Below are 23099 nucleotides of genomic sequence, written 5' to 3'. Positions count from 1 at the left end.
CTTGGTGATGTAATATCTAGTCCACCATTGAAAGGGACAATATATAAAAGTAGTTGTTAAGGTACCATCATGGTTGCAGGGAAGAAACCTTATCGACCATGGAAGGGAACCAATTGTTGGCTGACCATTGAAAGAAGAATGGCAATAAAAGAGGGAGCTGGACAAATCTTAAGGAGATTATCTGTTCTGTGTTCAAAACTAGATATTTAAAGAGACCCCAGCCCATTGTGGGAAAAATGATTAAGGGAGCCTGGAAGAAGTCTGACTCATCAAATGCAGATTTATGGGAGCCCAACTCATTGCCAGAAGGATATCTACAATCAAAAAGAGTTTGTCACTCTGGAGTCACTGTCTGACCATTTACTTAGAACTTATTTGGGCATTGTATAATTGGAGTATCTTTATTCCTAATGGTTCACTGTAAGACCATTTTATTGCCAGCTATATTAAAAGGGTATTGTATTCCCAGCTGGACCAAGGAGGGTATTGTATTTTCAGATACACCATGAAGGATATTATATGACTGGTCATTGCGTCCAGATTGCTGAAAAGCACCTCATCTGCCAGGTCCCGTTTTCCAAGCCTCAAATGCCTAATTTTCCAAAGAAAATGCTTCAAAGACATTTGAAAGCTCCCCTTTGAATGACAATATTATTGGTATTAATGACTGGGAGGAGTTTGCTACCACTAGTTTAGAATGGCGTGGGTTTCCTCCGGGTGCTCCAGTTTCCTCCCACAGTCTAAAGATGTGCAGGTTAGGTGGATTGGCCATGATAAATTGCCCCTTAGTGCGCAGGTTATGTTATGGGGTTAAGGAATCAGGGGAGTGGGCAAAGGTGCTCATTCGAAGGGTCAGTGCAGACTCAATGGGCCAAATGGCCTCCTTCTGCACTGTGGGGATTCTATGATTCTATGAACTCGTTGATCAAGTTGTATCACATTGCTGATCCCAGTATTTCATAGCAAGCCCTGCCCAGTATGCTGAAAAATGTAATTGATGTAACAAATGACCAAATGCAATTTGCTTTGCTAATGCTTAATCCTCCTTGTTTTAGTTACATTTACACTTGCCAAATTCAAGTCAAAAATGAATCAGTTGAAACCAGCTGTAAACAAAACAATTTTGGAAGAAATAAAAAGGAACACACTTTGAGCAAGTACGTTTTGACCATACAGAACATCAAAAAAACACTAACAAATTCAAAAACAGCTTCTTCCCCAGACTCCTGAATGATCCTCTTATGGACTGAACTGATCTCTCCACGCATCTTCTCTACTGAGTAGTACTACACTCCATATGCTTCACCCAATGTCTGGGTCTATGGGTGGAATTCTCCGCTCCCGGGAAAAATCGGGAGGGCTGTCATGAACTCGGCCCCTATTCTCCCCTCCCGGCTGGGCTAGGAGTGGCGCTCCGTAACTCTCGGCCACCGGGCGGCGCACCGAGAGTGACGCGACGGCGGTGCCTATGTGATGTCAGCCGCGCATGCGCAGGTTGGCCGGCTCTAACCCACGCATGTGCGGCTGACGTCACGATGGCTGACAGCTCGAACCCGCGCATGCTCGGTGGCCGTCTTCCCCTCAGCCACCCCGGAAGACTGGAGTCTTGCAAGTGGCTGGAGCTGTTCCCTACACCAACCAATATGAAGAGAGAATAACCAAGACGCTCTCCTGAATGCAGGGAAAATCAATGGATGTGGCAGGAGGTAGAGTTGAGGTTGATGGTCTGACTGAATGCAGGAGGAACTTGAGGTGCAATATGGCATCCTCCTCTTTCTTACGCTGCTGTGGGTGGGCCTCACATCAGGAAACTGAAGAGTCATGATTTTTCAGTAAAGATCAAAGAGGCGGGTGGGGGGGAGAAATATCGATTGGCCAAACTTATCAAAAGCACTTTCTGAAATTACTTCTGAAGTGTTTTTTGTGCCAGATGGATGGGTGCATTGCACCACAACTGCAGGCCACTAATATTATTCCCAGCTTCTTCCAGGTTTACAATTTGGAATGTTTTCCTTAGAACATAGAACATAGAAAAATAGAGCACAGAACAGGCCCTTCGGCCCACGATGTTGTGCCGAACCTTTGACCTAGATTAATCATAGATTATCATAGAATTTACAGAGCAGAAGGAGGCTATTCGGCCCATCGAGTCTGCACCGGCTCTTGGAAAGAGCACCCCACCCAAGGTCAACACCTCCACCCTATCCCAATAACCCAGTAACCCCACCCAACTCTAAGGGCAATTTTGGACATGAAGGGCAATTTATCACGGCCAATCCACCTAATCTGCACATCTTTGGACTGTTGGAAGAAACTGGAGCACCTGGAGGAAACCCACACACACACCCTCTGTGATTGTTATCGGCTTTAAACGTACAATCAGCAAGCTTCGGTGTTTTCAGGAAGGGTGTGGTAGAGTAGGTCCCATCACTTGCGAAGAGCTTTCGATCAGAACTATTGAACGCCCAACACACACACACACACACACGCGCACGCACGCACGCGCACAGAAATTCCTTACCAATAACAAATGCGTCTTTCGACTGTGTGCCATGCTCGTTGTACCAAGGAGGCCGGCCTGCAGTGTAAATTGTTCGTTTACTTGTCCTTAAAAGTGGTGGATTAGATTTGCACTGGCTGGTGGTTCGTTTCCGTGATGAGAAAGTAATACTCACTGGGGGCAATAATCTGTCTAACGCCTCTTCACTGCTGCCACTGCAAAGAAGAGAGTTGTGTTACTTATTCTCATAGTTAATATGCATGACTTTTCAGTCAGAAACTACCAAAGGCTGTTGGCCCTATTAACGCTCATTTCGGAGGCATACTGAACTATCATCAGAGCTCAATGTTCACTCTCTTCTGCCATTTAAACATCTCAGGCTGAATTTTCATCACAAAGGCAGGAAACAGGATCTGGGGTTGTTTTCGAGCTGGGAATCTGCCTCTGCTAAGAAACCAATCTGCAATGCTGTGAATGTTATGGTTCTGTTAAACGAACTATGCATTCATTTTGGCAAAACCGCTTTAAAATAGTCTACAATGTTTGCCTCAAGGGCTCAGAGCTTCCAATCAAATGGATTGAAAAAAAACGTGATCAACCACCCTAACGTGTACAAACTACCTAATAGCGGAAAAGAGGAAGAAATATGTAAGCAAGTAAGTGAAATGAATAAAAAGACATGGGATGAGTTTCTCCATCCATCGCACCAGATTTCTGGTGTGGTATGCCAGTGGGATTCTCCATTTCGCCAGCTGGTCAAATGGGTTTCCCATTGTGGGGCAGCCCCAGGCCGCCGGGAAACCCCCGGGCTGCTGGCAAAATGGAGAATCCCGATGGCAGAGAATTCAGCCCTTGGGTCTCCCGCCGGAGTTGAATTGCTACTGATTTTCAGGAAGTGGTACCCAATCCTGAGCAATGCAAATATATGCTTGGCGAGGCATTCCCGAAGGTTATCGGGCCTCCATTTAGAGCGAGCAGACGGAAGCAAGGACCCGTGGCTGGCCACGCCCCTCACATTGCACATCAGCTCCCCACCCAGGGAGTGGTCAGAATGTGGAACTCGCTACAACAAGGAGTCAATGAAGGGACTAGATAAACTGAAAAGAAAGCTAGATACACACATAAAAGAAAGACAGCGTTAATGAGGTCAGATGAACTAGGCGTGGAAGCTGACACCTGTGGGGATTAAACACTGGTATGGATCAGTTGGGTTGAATGATCTATTTCTAGGCTTGACATACTCTGCAATACTGTATTATCTATGTGTGATAAAAGTAGATTGCAACAATCAGAACAGTAAACATGGTTGAATCGGAGGTTAAACAGCATTGCAAAATTCACACATAATCTGTGTGAACTGTGTACATTCTACAGCTATGTTTGCCAATGAAAGCCAAGCACTTTTCAAGTCAAAACTGCAATGTTGACTATCTTGCATGTTGTAACCGAACAACAGGAAACACAAGAAAAATCAATAGTTCAATTTCTCTACAGTGAATTTTCCATACATTTACAAGAACATTAACTTGCCTTTGGGTGCGGAGTGTTAATTAACACTGAATCTTTCAAACTTGCACCTTTGATCTGAGATTTATAAAGCTAATTCACGTAACATGTAATACTCAGGCAGGGTTACAACAAGCGGCACGGTAGCACAGTGGTTAGCACTGCTGCCTCACACCACCAGGGACCTGGGTTCAATTCCTGGCTCGGGTCACTGTCTGTGTGGAGTTTGCACTTTCTCCCGGTGTCTGCTTGGGTTTCCTTCGGGCGCTCCGGTTTCCTCACACAGTCCAAAGATGGTGGATTGGCCATGCTAAATTGCCTTTAGTGTCCAGAAAGTTTAGGTGGGGTCACTGGTTATGGGGATAGGGTGGAGGTGTGGGCTTTAGTCGGATGCTCTTTCCAAGGGCCGGTGCAGACTCAATGGGCCAAATGACCTCTTTCTGCACTGTAAATTCAATGATTCTATGAAGCGGGGAGAGGTGAATGTGACCGCACTCCCACTGCGAGCAAGCATGAAGCTGAAAATCTGGCATATGGATTTCAGACCATTAGGATTATTGCTGAGATTAATGTCAAAACCTCATTATTCTTTATTGTTCCATGATCAAGTATTTCCATTTCAATAGCCTGCGAATGTATCAACCATGTGATTTTGCAGCTGTTTCAATGGAATTTCAGGTAGGGGTATAGAACGGGATGCCCTACAGATCTTGTCAGTTTCCCACCATACACGTTAAGTTAGAATTATCATTAAGGTTAAAACAAAAACAAATGTAATAAATCAAAAACTCATTTATTTCACAATAACATGGTTGAATTTATCAGTTAGAATAAAAACAGCATGTCTGATCTCAGCATAAAATCAAGTACTTTCAAGGAAATTATTAACCCTGGAGTATGTCCTACAGTGTACCTTGTACTAATGGGTTTTTAGAAAACTATTTGCTCATTCTCCAACTAATATATGCTGAATTCTTTCGATTCTGCTTTCCTACATAGTGGAAACAAAAAAGTTAAAATTGGATGCAGATCTTGTCCTTTACGTTATCTAGCCACTGCTTTAAAAACTTTAGAATTTTTAGTAAAAATGTCAGCAGGTCTGGCGGCATCTTCAGATATAGAAATAGAGGCCACAATCTCCCAGCCTCATTGCGCCCCAACTTGGTGATGCAACAAACCAATTGCATCTCATGAGAGGCCTCAATGGAACCTCGCGAGATGTCGCAATCTGGAACTCACCCTCACTGGGCGTGATCCAGATTTGCATATTTAAAAGAGTCATTAGAATTCTCCCCATATCCAGGACCTAATAGCCACCCCTGGGAAACCTCACCAGGGTGCTGTTTAGTACTCTCCACACAAACGTGGACCAGGCGTACTGATACCCGAGAGGGTCTCCCAGGCCAGTAGAGACCCTTGGGTGGTCGGGCGCTGGGCAGGGTGGTACCCTGGCTCTCCCTCTGGCACCTGGGGACTGCTGGCCTGGCACTGCCAAGCAGCCACTGCCAGAATGCCCAGGTGGCACTGCCAGGCTGGGAGGGGCACTGTCAGGGTGCCAGGTTAGCAGTGCCCAGGTGCCACATTGCCCATGCTACGGATCGGGGAGGGTAAAAGCACCCGAAAAGGGTCTCTGTTTCTGTCCTGTTGAATCGGGCCTAGAGTTAACGTTAGAAGTGCAATATGGCATCTTCAGAACTGAAATTTTAGCAAACATTTAGGGCTTATAAAAAAGAGTTTTGGTGAAAAATAATATTATAATAAACACAATTATTAAACTAGAATCTGAGGAAAGCTTAACATACTTAGGAAAATTACAGTAGTCCATAGTGCTCGGAAAGCTAGTGTTTGAAACAAACATGTTGGACTTTAACCTGGTATTGTAAGACTTCTTACTGTTACTTTCCAACATTATTTTTGATCAAGCAGGCTTTGCCCAGTGGTAACTGAACACTGGTTGTGAACAGATATATTGAATCCACAGTGTTACACCAATCAGTGCATTCCAAAATTAACAGTAGCACATGTATTCTCGCATTCAGTCTAAACAACCAGATCCTGAACCTAGATTCTAATACCTCTGCTCCGAGGTGCCCAATTTGCTAACAAGGCATCAGACACAAAGCATCAGTGTGTTTTGGTTGCATGATCAGATTAACTGTTTTACACTTTGAATAGTTAAATAATCATCCTTGCAGCAAATTAGTATTTTTTAGTCACCCATCCAAAACGTTAGTAGGCAGCGTCAGCTCTGTGCCTATTACCCAGGGTGCTAGAACAAGTTTTTGTCTTTCCAGACCTGGTGCGAATTTTATATATTCACATTACTGATACGAGCAGAACATGAGGTGTCATCCACCATGGAGTCATGAGCACTATTAAGAGCCTTTTCCCAAACTGTCATGCCTAGAACCTCAAAGAGGACAACCAGCAAATAAGAAATAGCATCAATCTATTTCAAGTGCAGGAGCTAAACTGCCATGATTATAGTTGCATGCTGCCCAAGGACTTTCATTTGAATACTCCTACACTGGAAACAATAGAGATGGAAACCAGGAGATTTTCAGAGACTGAAGCTTTCCCATACAATTTATCTTTTTACATGATGCGGAGTTGCCGACGGCGTTGGACTGGGGTCAGTAAGAAGTCTTAAACCAGGTTACAGTCCAACAGGTTTGTTTAGAATCACTAGCTTTTCGGAGCGCAGCTCATGAAGGAGCTACGCTCTGAAAGCTAGTGATTCCAAACAAACCTGTTGGACTTTAACCTGGTGTTGTAAGTCTTCTTACTATCTTTTTCCAGCCATAGATAGTGCAGATTGGGATTGTTTTCCTTGGAGAAGGTTGAGAGGAGATTTGATCGAGAGTGTACAAAATCATGAGGGTTCTGGACAGAGTAAATAGGGGAAGCCTGTCCCTATTCATGGAAGGATCAAAAACCAGAGGCACAGACTTAATGTAATTGGCAAAAGAAGCAATAGAGACACGAGGAGAAATTTTTGACATAGAAAGTGGTTGGTGTGGTGGAAGCAGGTTCAATTGAGGCAGTAAAGGGGGGATTGGATTATTTCCTGAAAAAAGAAGAATGTGCAGGGCTGAGGGACAAGGCCGAGGAGTGACACTATGTAAATTGCCCTTTGGATACCAGCTCAGCCACGATGGGCCGATGGGCTTCCTTATGTGCTGTGACCATTTTGTGATACTGGAAGTTCACTAAGAGAACAATATTTTCATACAGGGAAAGGGAAGTGGCCCTTAAAATTGGTTTAATAAACTGTAGGTTTAATAACTGTTTTAATTTAATAATTGGTTTTATAAATAGTAGGGAAATACTTGGGAATGGATTGTTAATCAAGTGTAGCAGTTCTCCCTGCGCATTTTAATGTCTGTGTTTTTTTTCCTTCAAATTAGGGCTTAACAGATTTATGGTAGAATCATGCACCAAAATCAAAACGTGAAAATATGTTAATAGCTGTAACTTTAGATGTATGCAAATTAATGATGATACTCCATTCGGTGTGCAAAAAATGATTCCTCTCTTTGACTAAACAGTTGCCAAGTATGTCCAAGTTGGCAGTAACATAAACTAGATGCAGGATTTTTATGTCATGTGCAGGAATCAGAGACAGGACGAAAGTCTCTGTCCCAATCCCTTCTCCATCTCGAGTATCTTGAGGTTCAAACACCGAATGGCATGAAGACAGGTCGAAGGTGGCAGGCCCAAGGTGGGAGCGGAGGGCGGGCTGAACCCAGAGCAGGCAGGTTAAAAGGCTCAACTCTGTTGCCAAAAAAATTTGGCCTCCTGCTTCTGAGGCAATTAAATGCTCACCTAAACACAGTTCAACCTTCTGATCATTTGAACCCCCAACTCACCTGCATTCACCTTCACCTCCTTCATCCTCACCCTGCGTATTCATTATCTACTTTATGAACAGACCTCCCAAGCCCTATTAGAGTAGTTGGAAGCTGTTTAATAGCCCTTCTAACTTTTTGAATAAACAAACAGACTCTTCGAACCAACTATGTAAATAATGAGTTGGATTTTACATGCCCCCTCAGCCGTGTTTTCGGTTGGAGAGGGAGCAGGTAAAATAGGCTGAGAGCTAATCCCATCCACCCCCGCGTTCACCCCCATATAATGGGGTCTGGGTGGGTATGAAAAATCGGCAGCCTGCCCACTATATTTTAATAATTAATCCACGGTTAATTGAGCTGGTTAACAAACTAATTTTCACTGATAATACGCCCTCCATGCCATAATGCCCTTTGTACATCGGGTTGGAGGGGAGGCAGTGGGGGGGGGGGGGGGGGGGGGGGGGGGACAGGGACACACACACTCACAGACCCCTATGATAGTACCTTCTCTTTCTTCCGAACACCTGCTTGAAAACGACACAATCGCACCATTCATCCCCCCACATCCCTCCCTAAACTGCTAAAACTGTCCCCACCCAAAACCCCAGACTTACCTAGCCCCGGGGTCATTTGATAAAAGCAAATTACTGCGGATGCTGGAATCTGAAACGCAAGAGAAAATGTTGGAACCTTCTACTAGGGCCTGACTGCAAACTCAGCAGCACTCACTAATTTTTATCAACCTGATTAATGCGCTTCTTGTATTTGGGAGAGTTTTCTTATGGCTGCCAACACATTGGAAATTAAACATGTGATGTCACAAGAGGGGACTGTGATAGGTGGGATGGTGTTCATAGAATCCCTACAGTGCAGAAGGAGGCCATTTGGCCCATTGAGTCGGTACCGGCCCTTGGAAAGTGCACTCTACTTAAGCCTCCACCCTATCGCTGTAACCCCACCTAACCTTTTGGGCACTAAGGGGCAATTTAGCATTGCCAATCCATCAAACCTGCACATCTTTGGACTGTGGGAGGAAACCAGAGCACCCGGAGGAAACCCATGCAGACACGCAGAGAAGGTGCAGACTCCGCACAGATCGTGACCCAGCAGGGAATCAAACTTGGGACCCTAGCGCAAACTCCCCACACAGACAGCCACTCAAGGCCAGAATTGGACCCAGTTCCGTGGAGTTGTGAGGCAGCAGTGCTAACCACTGTTCAATAGTTCACTCAGAGCTATAACTTACACAGTTGTCCAAACACAAAAAAAAGGAACATTTATTTCAAGGTCTTCAGAAACTCATCAAGACAGAAAAGAAAGGAAATTAACACCTAGCTCTTCTCAGAACCTAACGTTATACACCATATATCCCTATGGATGGCTAATCCGTTTCCCAGGGAAAACTCAACACAGTACATAACAAAGGCAGTCTTTCAGGAGAGTAAAACAGAGGCAAGATAAAAAAAGAAGATAAAAGAGGGTAAAACACAGACAGAGAAGGTCAGATTACCAAAGTGGGATCTCATACAGTCCAAAGTTCAATCCAAATCAGGAATTTCGTAGAGTCTGAGGTCAGCCACAAACACACAGGGCGTTATTTTTACGGGGAGAAAATAGCACCACATTTTAGGCACATGCAGCAGGGCATTTCTCGGCACCTGCAATAGCAAGAATGACTCTGCTATCAAACGGGACTATTTTTTGGCCTCACTTACCTTGCTTCCTGCTCTGGCGAGCTCAGCTCGGCTCATCAGTACAGGAAGAGATCGGGGTGCCATTTTAAATGCCGCCCCCGATCTCTCAACTTTCCTCGGACTCTACACTGCGGCCTCTGGATTTCCCCCCTCCCAACACCCCAACTTAGCTGTTAAGGGATCTCGAGTCCCCACTCACAAGGGCAGGGCATCCCCGGGCCCAGTCCTTGGCACTGGCAACCTGGCACCTGTGCACACCAGGATGGCACTGCAAGGGTACCAGGGCGGCAGTGCCAAAGTGTCAGGCTGCCAGTGCCAGCGGGAGTGTCAGGGCATCATCCTTCCCAGAGCCTGACCACCGATGGTGACATCACACTTGTAAAAATTAATGCGCAGGAATGAAAACATAATTGCAATAACCAGTGCAATAAAAATAATACACAGGAAGAAATTACAACTTCCATCATATTTTACTCGGTGTTCATGGTCTTTTATATATTACTAGGTGCCAGCTTGATAAATACTGTGGCTATGCAACTCCTGACTCCCCAAAACCTGTCCATTAGCTACAAGACACAAATCAGATGGCATATTCTCCAGTTACCTGGATGAATGCAGCTCCAACAAGACTCGAGAAAGTCAGCATCATCCAGGACAAAGAAGCTTGTTTGTTTGCACCCATCCACCACCTTAAACATTCACTCTCTCCACCACTGACACACAGTGACGCAGTGTGCACCATCGACAAGATGTGCTACAACAACTCACCAAGGCACTGTTGACAGGACCTTCGAAACCCACAACCTCTAGCACCTCAAAGGACAAGGGCAGTAACTGCATGGGAACATTATCACCTGCAAGTTCCCCTCTAAGCCACACAGCACCCTTGAATTGGAAATCTATTGCTGTTCCCTCACTGTCACTGGATCAGAATTCTGAAACTCCCTCCCTAATAGTACTTTGGATGTACCTACACTACATGGGCTGCAGCGGATCAAGAAGGCAACTCACCACCACCTTCTCAAGGGCAACCAGGGGTGGGCAATAAAAGCCGGCCTTGCCAGGGATGGCCACGGCCCATGAGCAAATTCAAAAAAATAAAAAGAAAGATTTTCTTTTCTATGTCACTCTACCCCAATTTGCTTTATTAAGTTAAATTAAAGAGATTTCTTATCATGTTGTTTAAATTGCCACCACCCACACTATCCTTCCTCTGGTAACAAATTGTAGGTACACGTATGTATAACTTAAAGGCATTGCTTCTTTGTTGTAACACCACATCAATTAATATTGAGCATGCTGTGCACTAGATTAATGCCTGATGCAATATGCTGCCAATGTTATACTGTTGGCAACAACAAAAAAAAACTGGGGTTTTGGATGGATTTAGAATCTCAAATTTGCTACAATGAAGAGGACATGAAGAACATGCTGGGAGCTGTTGTCATTCAGGGTTTGGTTTATTGGTGGAGGATGTTCGCTGATGATTGTCCAAGTCAAACCTGATTGCAAAGTACCCGAAGTAGCTTATGGCCAAGATTCTCCCAAACAATGGAGCAATTTTCAGAAAAACGAATAAAAACTAGCATGTTAAAATGTGTTGGTAAAATGTTAATAGTTGTCTTGCATCTTAATGCATGGAAGCTCACAAGCAATGTGCCAGAGGTACACCCTTCTTAGCCTTGCATCGACATTCCCTTTGTCTTTTTGTCCATTTTGTTAATCTCCACCTATTGCTGGTCCTCTATCCAACCCCACTACTCCATGCACCCCCCCCCCCACCACAGTATAAATCTGACCCTATTTCCAGTTATCTCTAGCTTTGACAAAGAGTCATCCAGACTCAAAACCTTAACTCCCTTCTCTCTCCGCAGAATCTGTTAGACCTGCTGAGATTGTCCAGTATTTTTTGTTTTTGTTCCAGAAATATAATGGGTGGGATTCTCCGTTTCTGAGACTACGTGTTGATGCCGGGGCAGGATTCGTGGACTTTTCATGACAGCAAAACTGCCACCAAACCGGTGCCGATTCAGCGACTGCGGAGGGGCTAGCACCGGTGCCACGTGGAACACTATCAATTCCAAAGAAAAATGGTGCCGGATTCATTGGGTCCGTGATTGACACTTGGGAGGCTGACAAGATGCAGCCGCACATACACATTACACCCCCCCCCCACACACACTCATCCCAGCCAACAAGATGACACTGATTGTGTTGGAGCGCGCCCATACAGCTGATGGGTTGGCTAAGGCCAGAGGGCACCTCGGGGGTTAACCTGGGAGGATAACTATGCGATCTGTGACTCTAAGTTCACAGTGGGCTGTCAGTAGCATACGCAGCTGCATGGCTGCCTTTCCGGCTGCGGAAATGGTGTTCTGTTCACGTCCACCACAACCCCGCAGCCCAACTCCTGGCCACCACCCCCTCCAGTTACTCCGCCCGGCCCTAGCAAAAGCCCCCTCCCGGCCACCGGCAAAACTGTCAGTTAACTATGGCGATATTGGACACTTTCCGTACCCCCTCTATCTCCCTCAGCAACCACAAAACCAAAGCACAAGTGAACCGCGCCTTCAGGAACTCTCGGCCCTTCAGAAGCAGGGAATCTCGGAGGCCCCGGAAAATACCGAGTCAGGTCCGCTAACGATATGGAAATGGTGCTTACTGTGCGTGAGTTCTGGACTGCATGACGCCACTGTCGAAGGGATGGAGAATTGCGATTTGCATCAAATTGGCGCTCACTCCGATTTTGCCGTCAGAACTTTTCTCCGCCCAATCGCGTTTCCCTATTTCGGTATCAGGCAACGGAGGATCTCGCCCAATTGTTTTCAGAGCCTTGCTTACAGAACCTGCTTAAGTTTTAGCCCCTTTCATTTCCTTGAACTTAAATTCCTGTGGAACTGAGCAACTTCTGGAGTCTGCACATGTGCAGTCGAACACGGAAACCCAGAAATTGCTGCAAGCGATATTATATTTCACCAAAGGAGGCTCTGTTGAGGTCCTCACCAACTGCAATCAATTACAAATCATTGAACTGTTGTGAACTTGGCTTTTGAAGTGATCAGTCTCAATGTATAAACCCTTTAAAAAGTTACACCGTGCTGAATGAGATCTCACTGCATTTTTAGCAGATTAATAAATTACTGCTGAAAAACCATCCCGGCCCTAAATATATTAGTGTTGCTTCATTTCCCATTAAAATCACCCCATGCCGCCAGGAACCCCATGGGTGGTGCCAGCGGGAAAAGAGAATCCCAACAGCTGGAGAATTCCGGCCCACAAGATGCACGGTGGCACAGTGGTTAGCATTGCTGCTTCACAGGGCCGAGGTCCCAGGTTCGATCCCGGCTCTGGGTCACTATCCATGTGGAGTTTGCACATTCTCCCCGTGTTTGCGTCGGTTTCGCCCCCACAACCCAAAGATGTGCAGGGTAGGTGGTTTGGCCACGCTACATTGTTCCTTAATTGGATAAAATGAATCGGGTACTCTGAGGGCGGGATCCTTCGACCCCCTGATGGGTAGGAGAATCGCCGGTAGGCGGCGTGGAGGGGGAGAGAGGGCAAGTGCCGGGGTGAGGGGGGGCGAGTGCCGGGGTGAGGGGGGGGCGAGTGCCGGGGTGAGGGGGGGCGAGTGCCGGGGTGAGGGGGGGCGAGTGCCGGGGTGAGGGGGGGCGAGTGCCGGGGTGAGGGGGGGCGAGTGCCGGGGTGAGGGGGGGGGGCGAGTGCCGGGGTGAGGGGGGGGGCGAGTGCCGGGGTGAGGGGGGGCGAGTGCCGGGGTGAGGGGGGGCGAGTGCCGGGGTGAGGGGGGGCGAGTGCCGGGGTGAGGGGGGCGAGTGCCGGGGTGAGGGGGGCGAGTGCCGGGGTGAGGGGGGGCCGGGGAGGGGCGAGTGCCGGGGTGAGGGGGGCGAGTGCCGGGGTGAGGGGGGCGAGTGCCGGGTGAGGGGGGCGAGTGCCGGGGTGAGGGGGGCGAGTGCCGGGGTGAGGGGGGCGAGTGCCGGGGTGAGGGGGGGCGAGTGCCGGGGTGAGGGGGGGCGAGTGCCGGGGTGAGGGGGGCGAGTGCCGGGGTGAGGGGGGCGAGTGCCGGGGTGAGGGGGGCGAGTGCCGGGGTGAGGGGGGCGAGTGCCGGGGTGAGGGGGGCGAGTGCCGGGGTGAGGGGGGGGCGAGTGCCGGGGTGAGGGGGGCGAGTGCCGGGGTGAGGGGGGCGAGTGCCGGGGTGAGGGGGGCGAGTGCCGGGGTGAGGGGGGCGAGTGCCGGGGTGAGGGGGGCGAGTGCCGGGGTGAGGGGGGCGAGTGCCGGGGTGAGGGGGGCGAGTGCCGGGGTGAGGGGGGGCGAGTGCCGGGGTGAGGGGGGCGAGTGCCGGGGTGAGGGGGGGGGCGAGTGCCGGGGTGAGGGGGGGCGAGTGCCGGGGTGAGGGGGGGGCGAGTGCCGGGGTGGAGGGGAGGCGAGTGCCGGGGGGAGGGGGGGCGAGTGCCGGGGTGAGGGGGGCGAGTGCCGGGGTGAGGGGGGCGAGTGAGGCCGGGTGGGGGGTGAGGGGGGCGGTGCCGGGGTGAGGGGGGGCGAGTGCCGCGGGTGAGGGGGGACGAGTGCCGGGGTGAGGGGGGCGAGTGCCGGGGGGGTGGCGGAGTGCCGAGTGGTGAGGCATGGTGCCGGGGTGAGGGGGGCGGGTGGCCGGGGTGAGGTGGGCGGCTGTGCCGGGGTGAGGGGGCGGGTGGTGCCGGTGTTGATGGGGCGGGTGCCGGGGTGAGGGGCAGGGTGCCCGGGGTGAGGGGGGGTGCCGGGGTGAGGGGGCGAAGTGCAGGGGTGGGGGGGGCGTAGGGCCGGGGGTGGGGGGGGCGATTGCCGGGGGTGAGGGGGGGTGCCTGGGGTGAGGGGGCGGGGTGACGGGAGGTGAGGGGGCGGGTGCCGGGGTGAGGGGGCGGGTTGCCGGGGTGAGGGGGCGGGTGCCGGGGTGAGGGGGCGGGTGACGTGTGAGGGGGCTTTTTGGGTGCCGGGGGTGAGGGGGCGAGTGCCGGGGTGGGGGGCGGTGCCGGGGTGGGGGGGGCGAGTGCCGGGGTGAGGGGGCGGGTGCCGGGGTGAGGGGGCGAGTGCCGGGGTGAGGGGGCGGGTGCCGGGGTGAGGGGGCGGGTGCCGGGGTGAGGGGGCGGGTGCCGGGGTGAGGGGGCGGGTGCCGGGGTGAGGGGGCGGGTGCCGGGGTGAGGGGGCGGGTGCCGGGGTGGGGGGACGAGTGCCGGGGTGGGGGGGCGAGTGCCGGGGTGGGGGGGGCGAGTGCCGGGGTGAGGGGGCGGGTGCCGGGGTGAGGGGGCGGGTGCCGGGGTGAGGGGGCGGGTGCCGGGGTGAGGGGGCGGGTGCCGGGGTGAGGGGGCGGGTGCCGGGGTGGGGGGGCGAGTGCCGGGGTGGGGGGGGCGAGTGCCGGGGTGGGGGGGCGAGTGCCGGGGTGGGGGGGGCGAGTGCCGGGGTGAGGGGGCGGGTGCCGGGGTGAGGGGGCGGGTGCCGGTGTGAGGGGGCGGGTGCCGGGGTGAGGGGGCGGGGGGAGAGGGCAAGGGTGGTCATCCGCCTGGCCAGGTGCCAGCTTCCAACAGATCCGGCCATGCAGCCCATGGCTCCTGGCTGCGGGGGGGTGGCAATGCTGACATGGCACTGGGGGAGAACACCCTCTCCCCGTGTCCGTCAAGGTTACGGTGGCCCTGAACATTTATGCCACAGGTCATTCCAGGCGCCGAGTGGGGACCTGTCCGGCATCTCGCAGACATCGGTGCATCCGGGCAGTGACAGACACCCTATATGCCACTGCAGACAGCTACATCCAGTTCCCTGTGGACCGGGCCAGCCAGGATGCCCGGGCAGCAGGGGGGGGGGCACACTCACCTGGGGCCGACGTAATACCACCGCTCACACACACACACTGGCGCTCAACACACACGACACTCCCGCACGCTTCGGACAGAGCACAAACGCAGCTTCTGTCGGTGTAAATGTGATTTTAATAACAAACAGTCCATACACGTGCCCAGGCCCCATAACTCATCTGTGCCCTGCACCATGCCAACTTACTCAGTGTCTAACTGTTTTGCCTTACGGGCTCTTTGATTACGCCTAGGTGGTTCCCCAGACGGTACAGCAGGACTGGAGGTGGACTCCTGGGATTCCTGCCCTGTGAATTGCGATCCCTTTGGCTGCCGTTTCCTGGGGCAGCCCGGTCTAGATGGACCAGGCTGCGGCTTGGGCGACTGCAATGGCGAGCTGCCAGCCTGTCCTGTCCGTTGCCCACCAGATGCACCTGGGACGGAAGGGGAGGGGGGCAGGAGTCCGAGGTGCAGCGATGTTCCAGGACCTCCCCTTAAGGGGGGACCCGTGACGGGCCCCAGCACCTCCTCCTCCCTCGGGGTGCCCGATGACCCCCGGGCCTCTACATGGGTCGGGGATGCGAACAGACCGACCATCCGATGCCCCCCCCCCCCCCCCCCCCCCAAACACCTGGTGCTGCCAGTCCTGGAGGCCCGCCCTGGTATCAACAAGGGTATGCACGTTTGCAGCCATGGAGCTCAGGGAGTTGGCCATCCCTGTCTGTGTCTGGGTGACGCCGGCCAGCACCTGGGCAATGGCGCCGATGCCCCCAGCGATGGCCTGCTGAGACTGGGCCACGGCCTGCTGAGACTGGGCCACGGCCTGCTGAGACTGGGCCACGGCCTGCTGAGACTGGGCCACGGCCTGCTGAGACTGGGCCACGGCCTGCTGAGACTGGGCCACTGCCTGCTGAGACTGGGCCACTGCCTGCTGAGACTGGGCCACTGCCTGCTGAGACTGGGCCACTGCCTGCTGAGATAGGGCCACGGCGTGGAGAGCCTCTGCCATCTGCCGCTGTCTCTGGCTCATGGCTTCCTGTGAGAGGGCAGCCATGTCCTGGGCCACAGACGCCGCCTGCATGGAAAGCCCCGTGCCTTGCATACTGCTCCCCATGTCTGACACCGTCGCACCCATTGCCTCCACCATGGATGCCACCCTTGCGGGTTCGGCCTGGGTGGCACACATGACCGGCACCACTCGCTGCTCCTGGATGCGAGTGGACTCCTCCACCTGCGTCTGCAGCTGCCGCAAGCCGGCCCTCACCCCCTTCGATCGTCCCTGGGTCCGTAACTGCACGAGTCTATGGGTGGGTGTGATAATTCCAGGAACCTGGGACCCGTCTGGGCGGCAGATTATTGCTCGCACAGGATGCGCTTCAACCTCCCGGCCCCTCGGCTGCTCCTACCTCCACCTGCTGTACCGGTATGGCTGTGTTTTGCGCACCAGTGAGTGTACCAGAAGCCTCATCACTAAAGTGCCCAACCGAGGTGAGTGTTTCTGCGATGGTGGAGGGTGTTAGAGACAGCAGTGGCGTTGTGTCGTAACCATTGTCCGACCCAGAGTCCATGGTCCCCTGGGGTGGCGGTTCCTGTCCACCCATCCACTGTGTATCAGTGTCCCGGGTAGGGCTGTCCCGGGTAGGGATGTCCCGGGTAGGGCTGTCCCGGGTAGGGCTGTCCCGGGTAGGGCTGTCCCGGGTAGGGCTGTCCCGGGTAGGGCTGTCCCGGGTAGGGCTGTCCCGGGTAGGGCTGTCCTGGCTCTGCTGCAACGGGGATATGTGGCTGCCTCCCTCGTCGCTGTGTATCACACGCCTGTGTCGCCGCACTCGCACGAGACGGAGGCGTCGTCTCCGTGTTGCTCCGGGCCTGTCCCTGTCTCGTGGCCGCCCTGGGGAGTCCTGTGGGTGTCGCATGCCGGAGGGGCCGGGCCTGTCCCTGTCTCGTGGCCGCCCTGGGGCGTCCTGTGGGCGTCGCATGCTGGAGGGGCCGGGTCACTCCCTGTCTCGTGGCCGCCCTGGGGGCGGTCGGCATCCGTGGGGACGGGTGCCTCGACGTTTGGTCCTGCAATATACAACACGGCGTGCATGGTTAGACACGCGGGCAGTGATCGGGCGAAATGGGAGATACGGGGGAAGGGGGACGGGCCGTGGGGGTCTCACTTGGTGGTGCGCCCCCGACCTCTGCATCGGTTAACCTCCCAGTCCTCGGGTCTGCCTGCCACTTCCAGGGCCCTCTGCTCATGAATGGTGAGTGGTCTCAATAGTGTTAGGCAGGGATATATATGCAGGCCAGCAGTTGTGCGTATATTGGCAGCACATTTGGGTTAGGTTAGGGTTAGTTGCAGCTGGGGGTGTGCCGCACGGGGTGGGAGGGTGGTTAGGGTTAGGGCTAGTTGCACCTGGGGGTGTGCCGCACATCTTGGGGGGGGGATACTCACCCTGGCTGCCCTGACAAGGTCATTCACCTTCTTGTGGCATTGGGCGCCTGTCCCCTTGGTGTCACAGCCACAGCGCTGACGGCCTCTGCCACCTCCCTCCACAGGCGCCGGCTGAAGCGTGGGGCAACCCTGCCGCCGTGTCCGGGGTACAGGGCCTCCCTCCTCTGCTCTACTGCGTCCAGGAGCGCCTCTTTTTTCGCGCTCCTGGAACCTCGGTGCTGCGCGCCGGGCGGCCATCTTGTCGGCTCTCCGGGGGGGGGGGGGGGGGGGAGCATCTTTTATGCTGTGACGGCGCGCATCCGCGGCGGATGACGCCATCGCGAATGTCGTCACGCCGCTACTAGCCCATTCGGGGCCGGAGAATTTGCGGCGTATTTGGCGACGGGTTCCGGCGATCGGACCGATTATGGGAGAATCCCGCCCCAAATATGTATAAAATAACCACAAAAAAATGTTGTAGCCACATCTTTCTTTCAAGATCAGCACTGAGTCTTATTGATTTTTTACTGACCACAATATCTTTGCATTTTCTACAGCACCTCAGCAGGTTAAATGAAATTCCTAAACTTCTTGTGTTGTTAGAGCAGTTTACAAAGAAATTATTGGCAGGTATATAATCAGAGCTCAGTGTAAAAGGATACAAATCAGCCAGCCCCATAGTCCGGAATTCTCCAGCCATTCACAATGGTGGGATTCGCCCATCCCCCTGCAGTGAATGGAGTTCTGGCTGAGCCCCAGATTCTCCGTTCTCACTGGCAGCAGTGGTGGGGGCGAGCTCGGATTGGAGAATCCCACCCTGGAACTTTCAGTCAGATCACCAGTCAAGTGATTCAGTAGACACTGAATTGCCACAGTGTATGTTATGCAATTTATAAAGTACACCTGAAACATGATAAGTGGCTTGTGAACCACATCCTTGGAATTTATTATTTGAGACAGTGAAACAGCCACAGAAAACGCCGCTACTTATTAATTTCATATTTAGTAAGAACCAATGTAGGTCGCAAAGAAGGAAGGTTGGGTGGCAGCCAAGAGGGCATTGAAATAGTCAACTCTGAAGATGACAAAAGCAGTAATAACAGATTGGCTGACGACGCCGAGGGGGGGGGGGGAGTTACGGAGGTTGAAATAGTTTTTGCGATGGGGAAAACGTGGGGATCGGCAACTCAATTTGGATTTGTTTATTGTCACGTATACTGAGGTACAGTAAAAAGTATTTTTCTGCGAGCAGCTCAAGCAGGTCATTTAGTACTTGATAAAATAAAATAAAAAGAAAATACATAATAGGGCAACACAAGGTACACAATGTAAATACAAAGACACCGGCATCGGGTGAAGCATATTAATCAGGTCAGCCCATGAGAGGGTCGTTTAGGAGTCTGGTAACAGCGGGGAAGAATTTGGGGGTGAATAAAATAACAAGGTTGCGAAGTCCGGTTCAAAGTAAGATAGTGGTTGGGAAGGGGATGGCTTCTGTATTCCTAATGCTTTAACTGAAGGAAAGCCTAGCTCACTGAAGACAGTATATCACGGAGGGGAATAAAGTGGAGAGAAATAGATGTAGTAACAAAAGAAGAAACGGAATTGCAGCAGCTAATCTTATGTAACACCCTGCCACACCAGTTCATACACTGGCTCGCATTACATTTCAGAAAGAACTAACTGGGATACCCTGTGTCTTGTACAAGGAATATAATTTCTACTATTTTACCACAGTCCAGATGGTGTCTACTTCTCATGCTAAACAAGGTGTTGTTTTACTATCCTCTATATTCTCCCCTCCCCTGCCACTGACCCAAGAACATGTAGAAACTCACCAAAATCTCTGCTGTTGTGTTGTAACAGTATCATAATACTCATCATGCTTTGGATGGCTCGCTCTCCAGTTAGAACTTTACAATGACCAGAGGCTGGCTATGTTCCTCTCTGTCTCTCTTCCCCCCCCCCCCCCTCCCCACACACACACACAATCCGTTCACGAGGAATACTTTCAACTAGAGGTTTGCAAAACTCAATGAACACTAAGGTCAATATAGAAACCCACAAAACAAAACATTACCTTAATTACTTGACGTATCCCTTCATTTATCATTTTCAATTGAAATGATAAGCCTGCAGGGGGGAAACCTGCCAACATACAAGGGCACGACCGCATCCCAAAAATTCATCAAAACACACAAAAGTAATGAAAAGAAAAAGACTTACCTGCCATCTGACCTCAGAGACCAGCATCCAGATATCCTGGCACCAGAATAAACCGGGAGAGAGCTCATACTAATTGCAATGGGGTTGCTTGCACTTCACCGCTGCACACTAAATTCTGAGCTATAATGTTTTGGCCCAGTAATAAGGCAGCTTCCTGGCTCGTTTTTCATGGACTTCCTCATAAATGTTTTGTGGATCAGGGAATCTAAACTCAAAAGGAAACCAACTCACTGGTTACCTTTCCTGGTAAAAGGAGTGAAAAGCAATGGCTCTCCGTCAAACCGCAGTCAAAACACATAAGAGGATAATGTATCCCAGAGATTAAGTTCATTACCTGATATTAATAGCAGTCTCTTCGTATAAGACCCTTGACACTCTGCCCATTTTGATATAAGCAGCCATCTGCATATGGCACTTCGCTGCAATGGGTCATTTGAGGAAGTCATGCGCCAGTGCATGGCCAAAATAAATAATCTGAAGTCATAATTTAATGACTACATTTTTTAAAAACTCAACTGTTTAATGTACGATTCAACACCTAGTTGCAGGTTTTAATTGCAGCCTCCCAACTAAAACCACTTTGCATTGCCCAGAGAATGTGCTTCCTAGCATTATGCCAGACAATTCCTTTAAGAGCCCCTAGCACGCATAACTAAATCCATGAAGCCACACGTAGCACAACAATTAATCATTCACCCGAAATCTGGCTCAGTGACTTCAAATCTAACAAGAGCACACTGCTCGGAAATCTTTGCTCTTTCTTTAAATGGCAAGGGAACAAACAATCACACAACAACTGATAGGCTACAATGTAATGTGCTGCAATTTAATGTGCACCGTAAATATATGGAAGTGAATTGTTCTAATTTCCAAATTCAGCTTTTTCGGAAAATGTTGGAGAATAACTTCAATACACATCTTAAGATATAATGTCATCATTGATTCGACAGGTTGTAGTCAGAAACAGATTGACTCATAAATATGTAAGAAAATTGCTGAGAAGTATGAAAACATAAGACAATAATTGTACGGTATTTCAACTATCCAAACGTTATCTGGCAGAAAATTAGTGTGAAAGGAGTAGAAGGCACAAAATTCTTAAAATGCATCCAGGAGAACTTTTTTTTTTAGCCAGGACATGAATTTGTTTTTAGCCAGTACATGGTAAACCCAACAAGAAAGAGGGTAGTTCTGGATTCACTTTTAGGGAATGAAGCTGGGAAGGTGGCAGGTGTATCAGTGGGAGTGTATTTTGGTGGTAGTGTTCATAGATTTAGCACATAGATACATAGAAGATAGGAGCAGGAGGAGGCCTTTTGGCCCTTCAAGCCTGCTCCGCCATTCATCACGACGATGGCTGATCATCCAACTCAATAGCCTAATACTGCTTTCTCCCCATAGCCTTTGATCCCATTCTCCCCAAGTGCTATATCCAACCGCCTCTTGAATATATTCAAAGTTTTAGCATCGACTACTTCCTATGGTAATGAATTCTACAGGCTCACCACTCTGTGTGAGGAAATGTCTCCTAGGGCAGGATTCTCCTCTACCCGGCGTGACGGGGGTCCCGGCGTAGGGGAGTGGCGCCAACCACTCCGTGGTCAGGCCTCCCCAAAGGTGGGGAATTCTCTGCACCTTTGGGAGCTAGCCCCGCGCCGGAGCGGTTGGCACCAGAAGACTGGTGCAAACAACCGGCGGCAGCGGCCATTCAGGCCCGCCGCCCGGCAGCAGGGCTGGCCGAAAGGTTTTCGGCGGTCGGCGCATTCGCCGGCGGTGATGTCAGCGGCCAGCTGCCGCTGACGTCACCACCGGCGCATGCGCGACGTGGGTTTCTCTTCCGCTTCCGCCATGGCGGAGGCCGTGGCGGCGGCGGAGGAGAAAGAGTGCACCCAGGGCACTGGCCCAGAGTCTGAGCGGGGGGCCACGATCACGGGCCTGGCCACCGTGGGGGCACCCCCCGGGGTACGATCGCCCCGCGCTCCCCCCAGGACCCCGGGGGCCCGGTCGTGGCGCCGATCCCGCAGCCACCAGAGGTGGTTCAAACCTCGGCGGCGGGAGAGGCCACCCAGTGGCGGGACTTCGGCCCATCCGGGCCGGAGAATCGCTGCAGGGGCCTCGCCGATCGGAGTGGCGTGATTCCCGCCCCCGCCAATTCCCGGGTGGCGTAGAATCTCTGCCATGGCGGGGGCGGGATTTTCGGCGGCCCCAGGCGATTCTACGACCCTGCTGGGGGTCGGAGAATTTCGACCCTTATCTCTGTCCGAAATGGTTTACCCTGAATCCTCAGGCTGTGATGCCTGGTTCTGGACAGTTGTGGAAAACAACAGGGATAGATCATGAGAGAGGGTTTAAAATTGAGCAAGACTAACTTTATTGAGACGAAATGTGATTTGGCAAAAGTAGACTGGGCACCGCAACTTGAAAATCAATGTCAAAGCAGCGGGAGGTTTTAATTGCATAAAGAGCAAGAGAACAAGGAGAGAGTAGGCCTAAATAGAGAGAAAAAAAGTATAATTTTCTTGTGGAGATGCAAGATATGGTCATGGTTCACAATGAATGCATTGTGTTGGTCTTCAGGAAGGAAGGGAATGGGCAGCCTAATCCTCAATTCCAAGGGTCTCACTGACAATACACATTAAGTACACAAGAGTAAAGACAGCATTAACAGGCCAGTGCCGTATATCTTTCAGTTTTGCTGTTTCACTGTACCGCCATGTAATGTTTCTTAAGGACCTCATTAACCAGCGCTATTCATGAGGTGTGTCCTTGCACGTCACAATTCCTTTAGCTCATCTCATGGTCTCTTTATTCTTCCGATCAAGATAATTCAATAGAAACAATACAGAAAAAAATCTTTTAGTTGTTTGAGAGCTTTATTTAACAAAAATTATTATTAAATTGTCCTAAAACTGTAAGATTGTTGCTTTGCTCTAATATTCAATGGTTAAGTGTCTTGGACAATGCATGTAATGTGTCTAAAACCTCGCCCTCCAATGTTCTAAATATATTGTCTGTCCCTCTTTTATGATACGAGTCCACAGGATTTGGAAAGTGTGTAAATGAACT

At 51.1% G+C, this 23099-nt stretch overlaps 1 protein-coding gene across 2 annotated transcripts in view; it reads right to left on the bottom strand.

Annotated features, from left to right (window-relative positions):
• LOC119969546 (uridine-cytidine kinase-like 1) overlaps nucleotides 1–23099 on the bottom strand; it is a 134173-nt gene that overhangs the window by 86293 nt on the left and 24781 nt on the right. For both annotated transcript variants that reach the window (XM_038803299.1, XM_038803298.1), the window contains exon 2: nucleotides 2522–2715. In XM_038803299.1, the coding sequence (XP_038659227.1) occupies nucleotides 2522–2715 (194 nt within the window). The remainder of the gene's footprint in view (nucleotides 1–2521; nucleotides 2716–23099) is intronic.

The sequence above is a fragment of the Scyliorhinus canicula genome, chromosome 7 (genome assembly GCF_902713615.1).
Source record: "Scyliorhinus canicula chromosome 7, sScyCan1.1, whole genome shotgun sequence".
Taxonomy (NCBI): domain Eukaryota; kingdom Metazoa; phylum Chordata; class Chondrichthyes; order Carcharhiniformes; family Scyliorhinidae; genus Scyliorhinus; species Scyliorhinus canicula.
The sequence above is the reverse complement of the archived record's forward strand: the minus strand, read 5'-3'. Positions and strand labels throughout refer to the sequence as shown.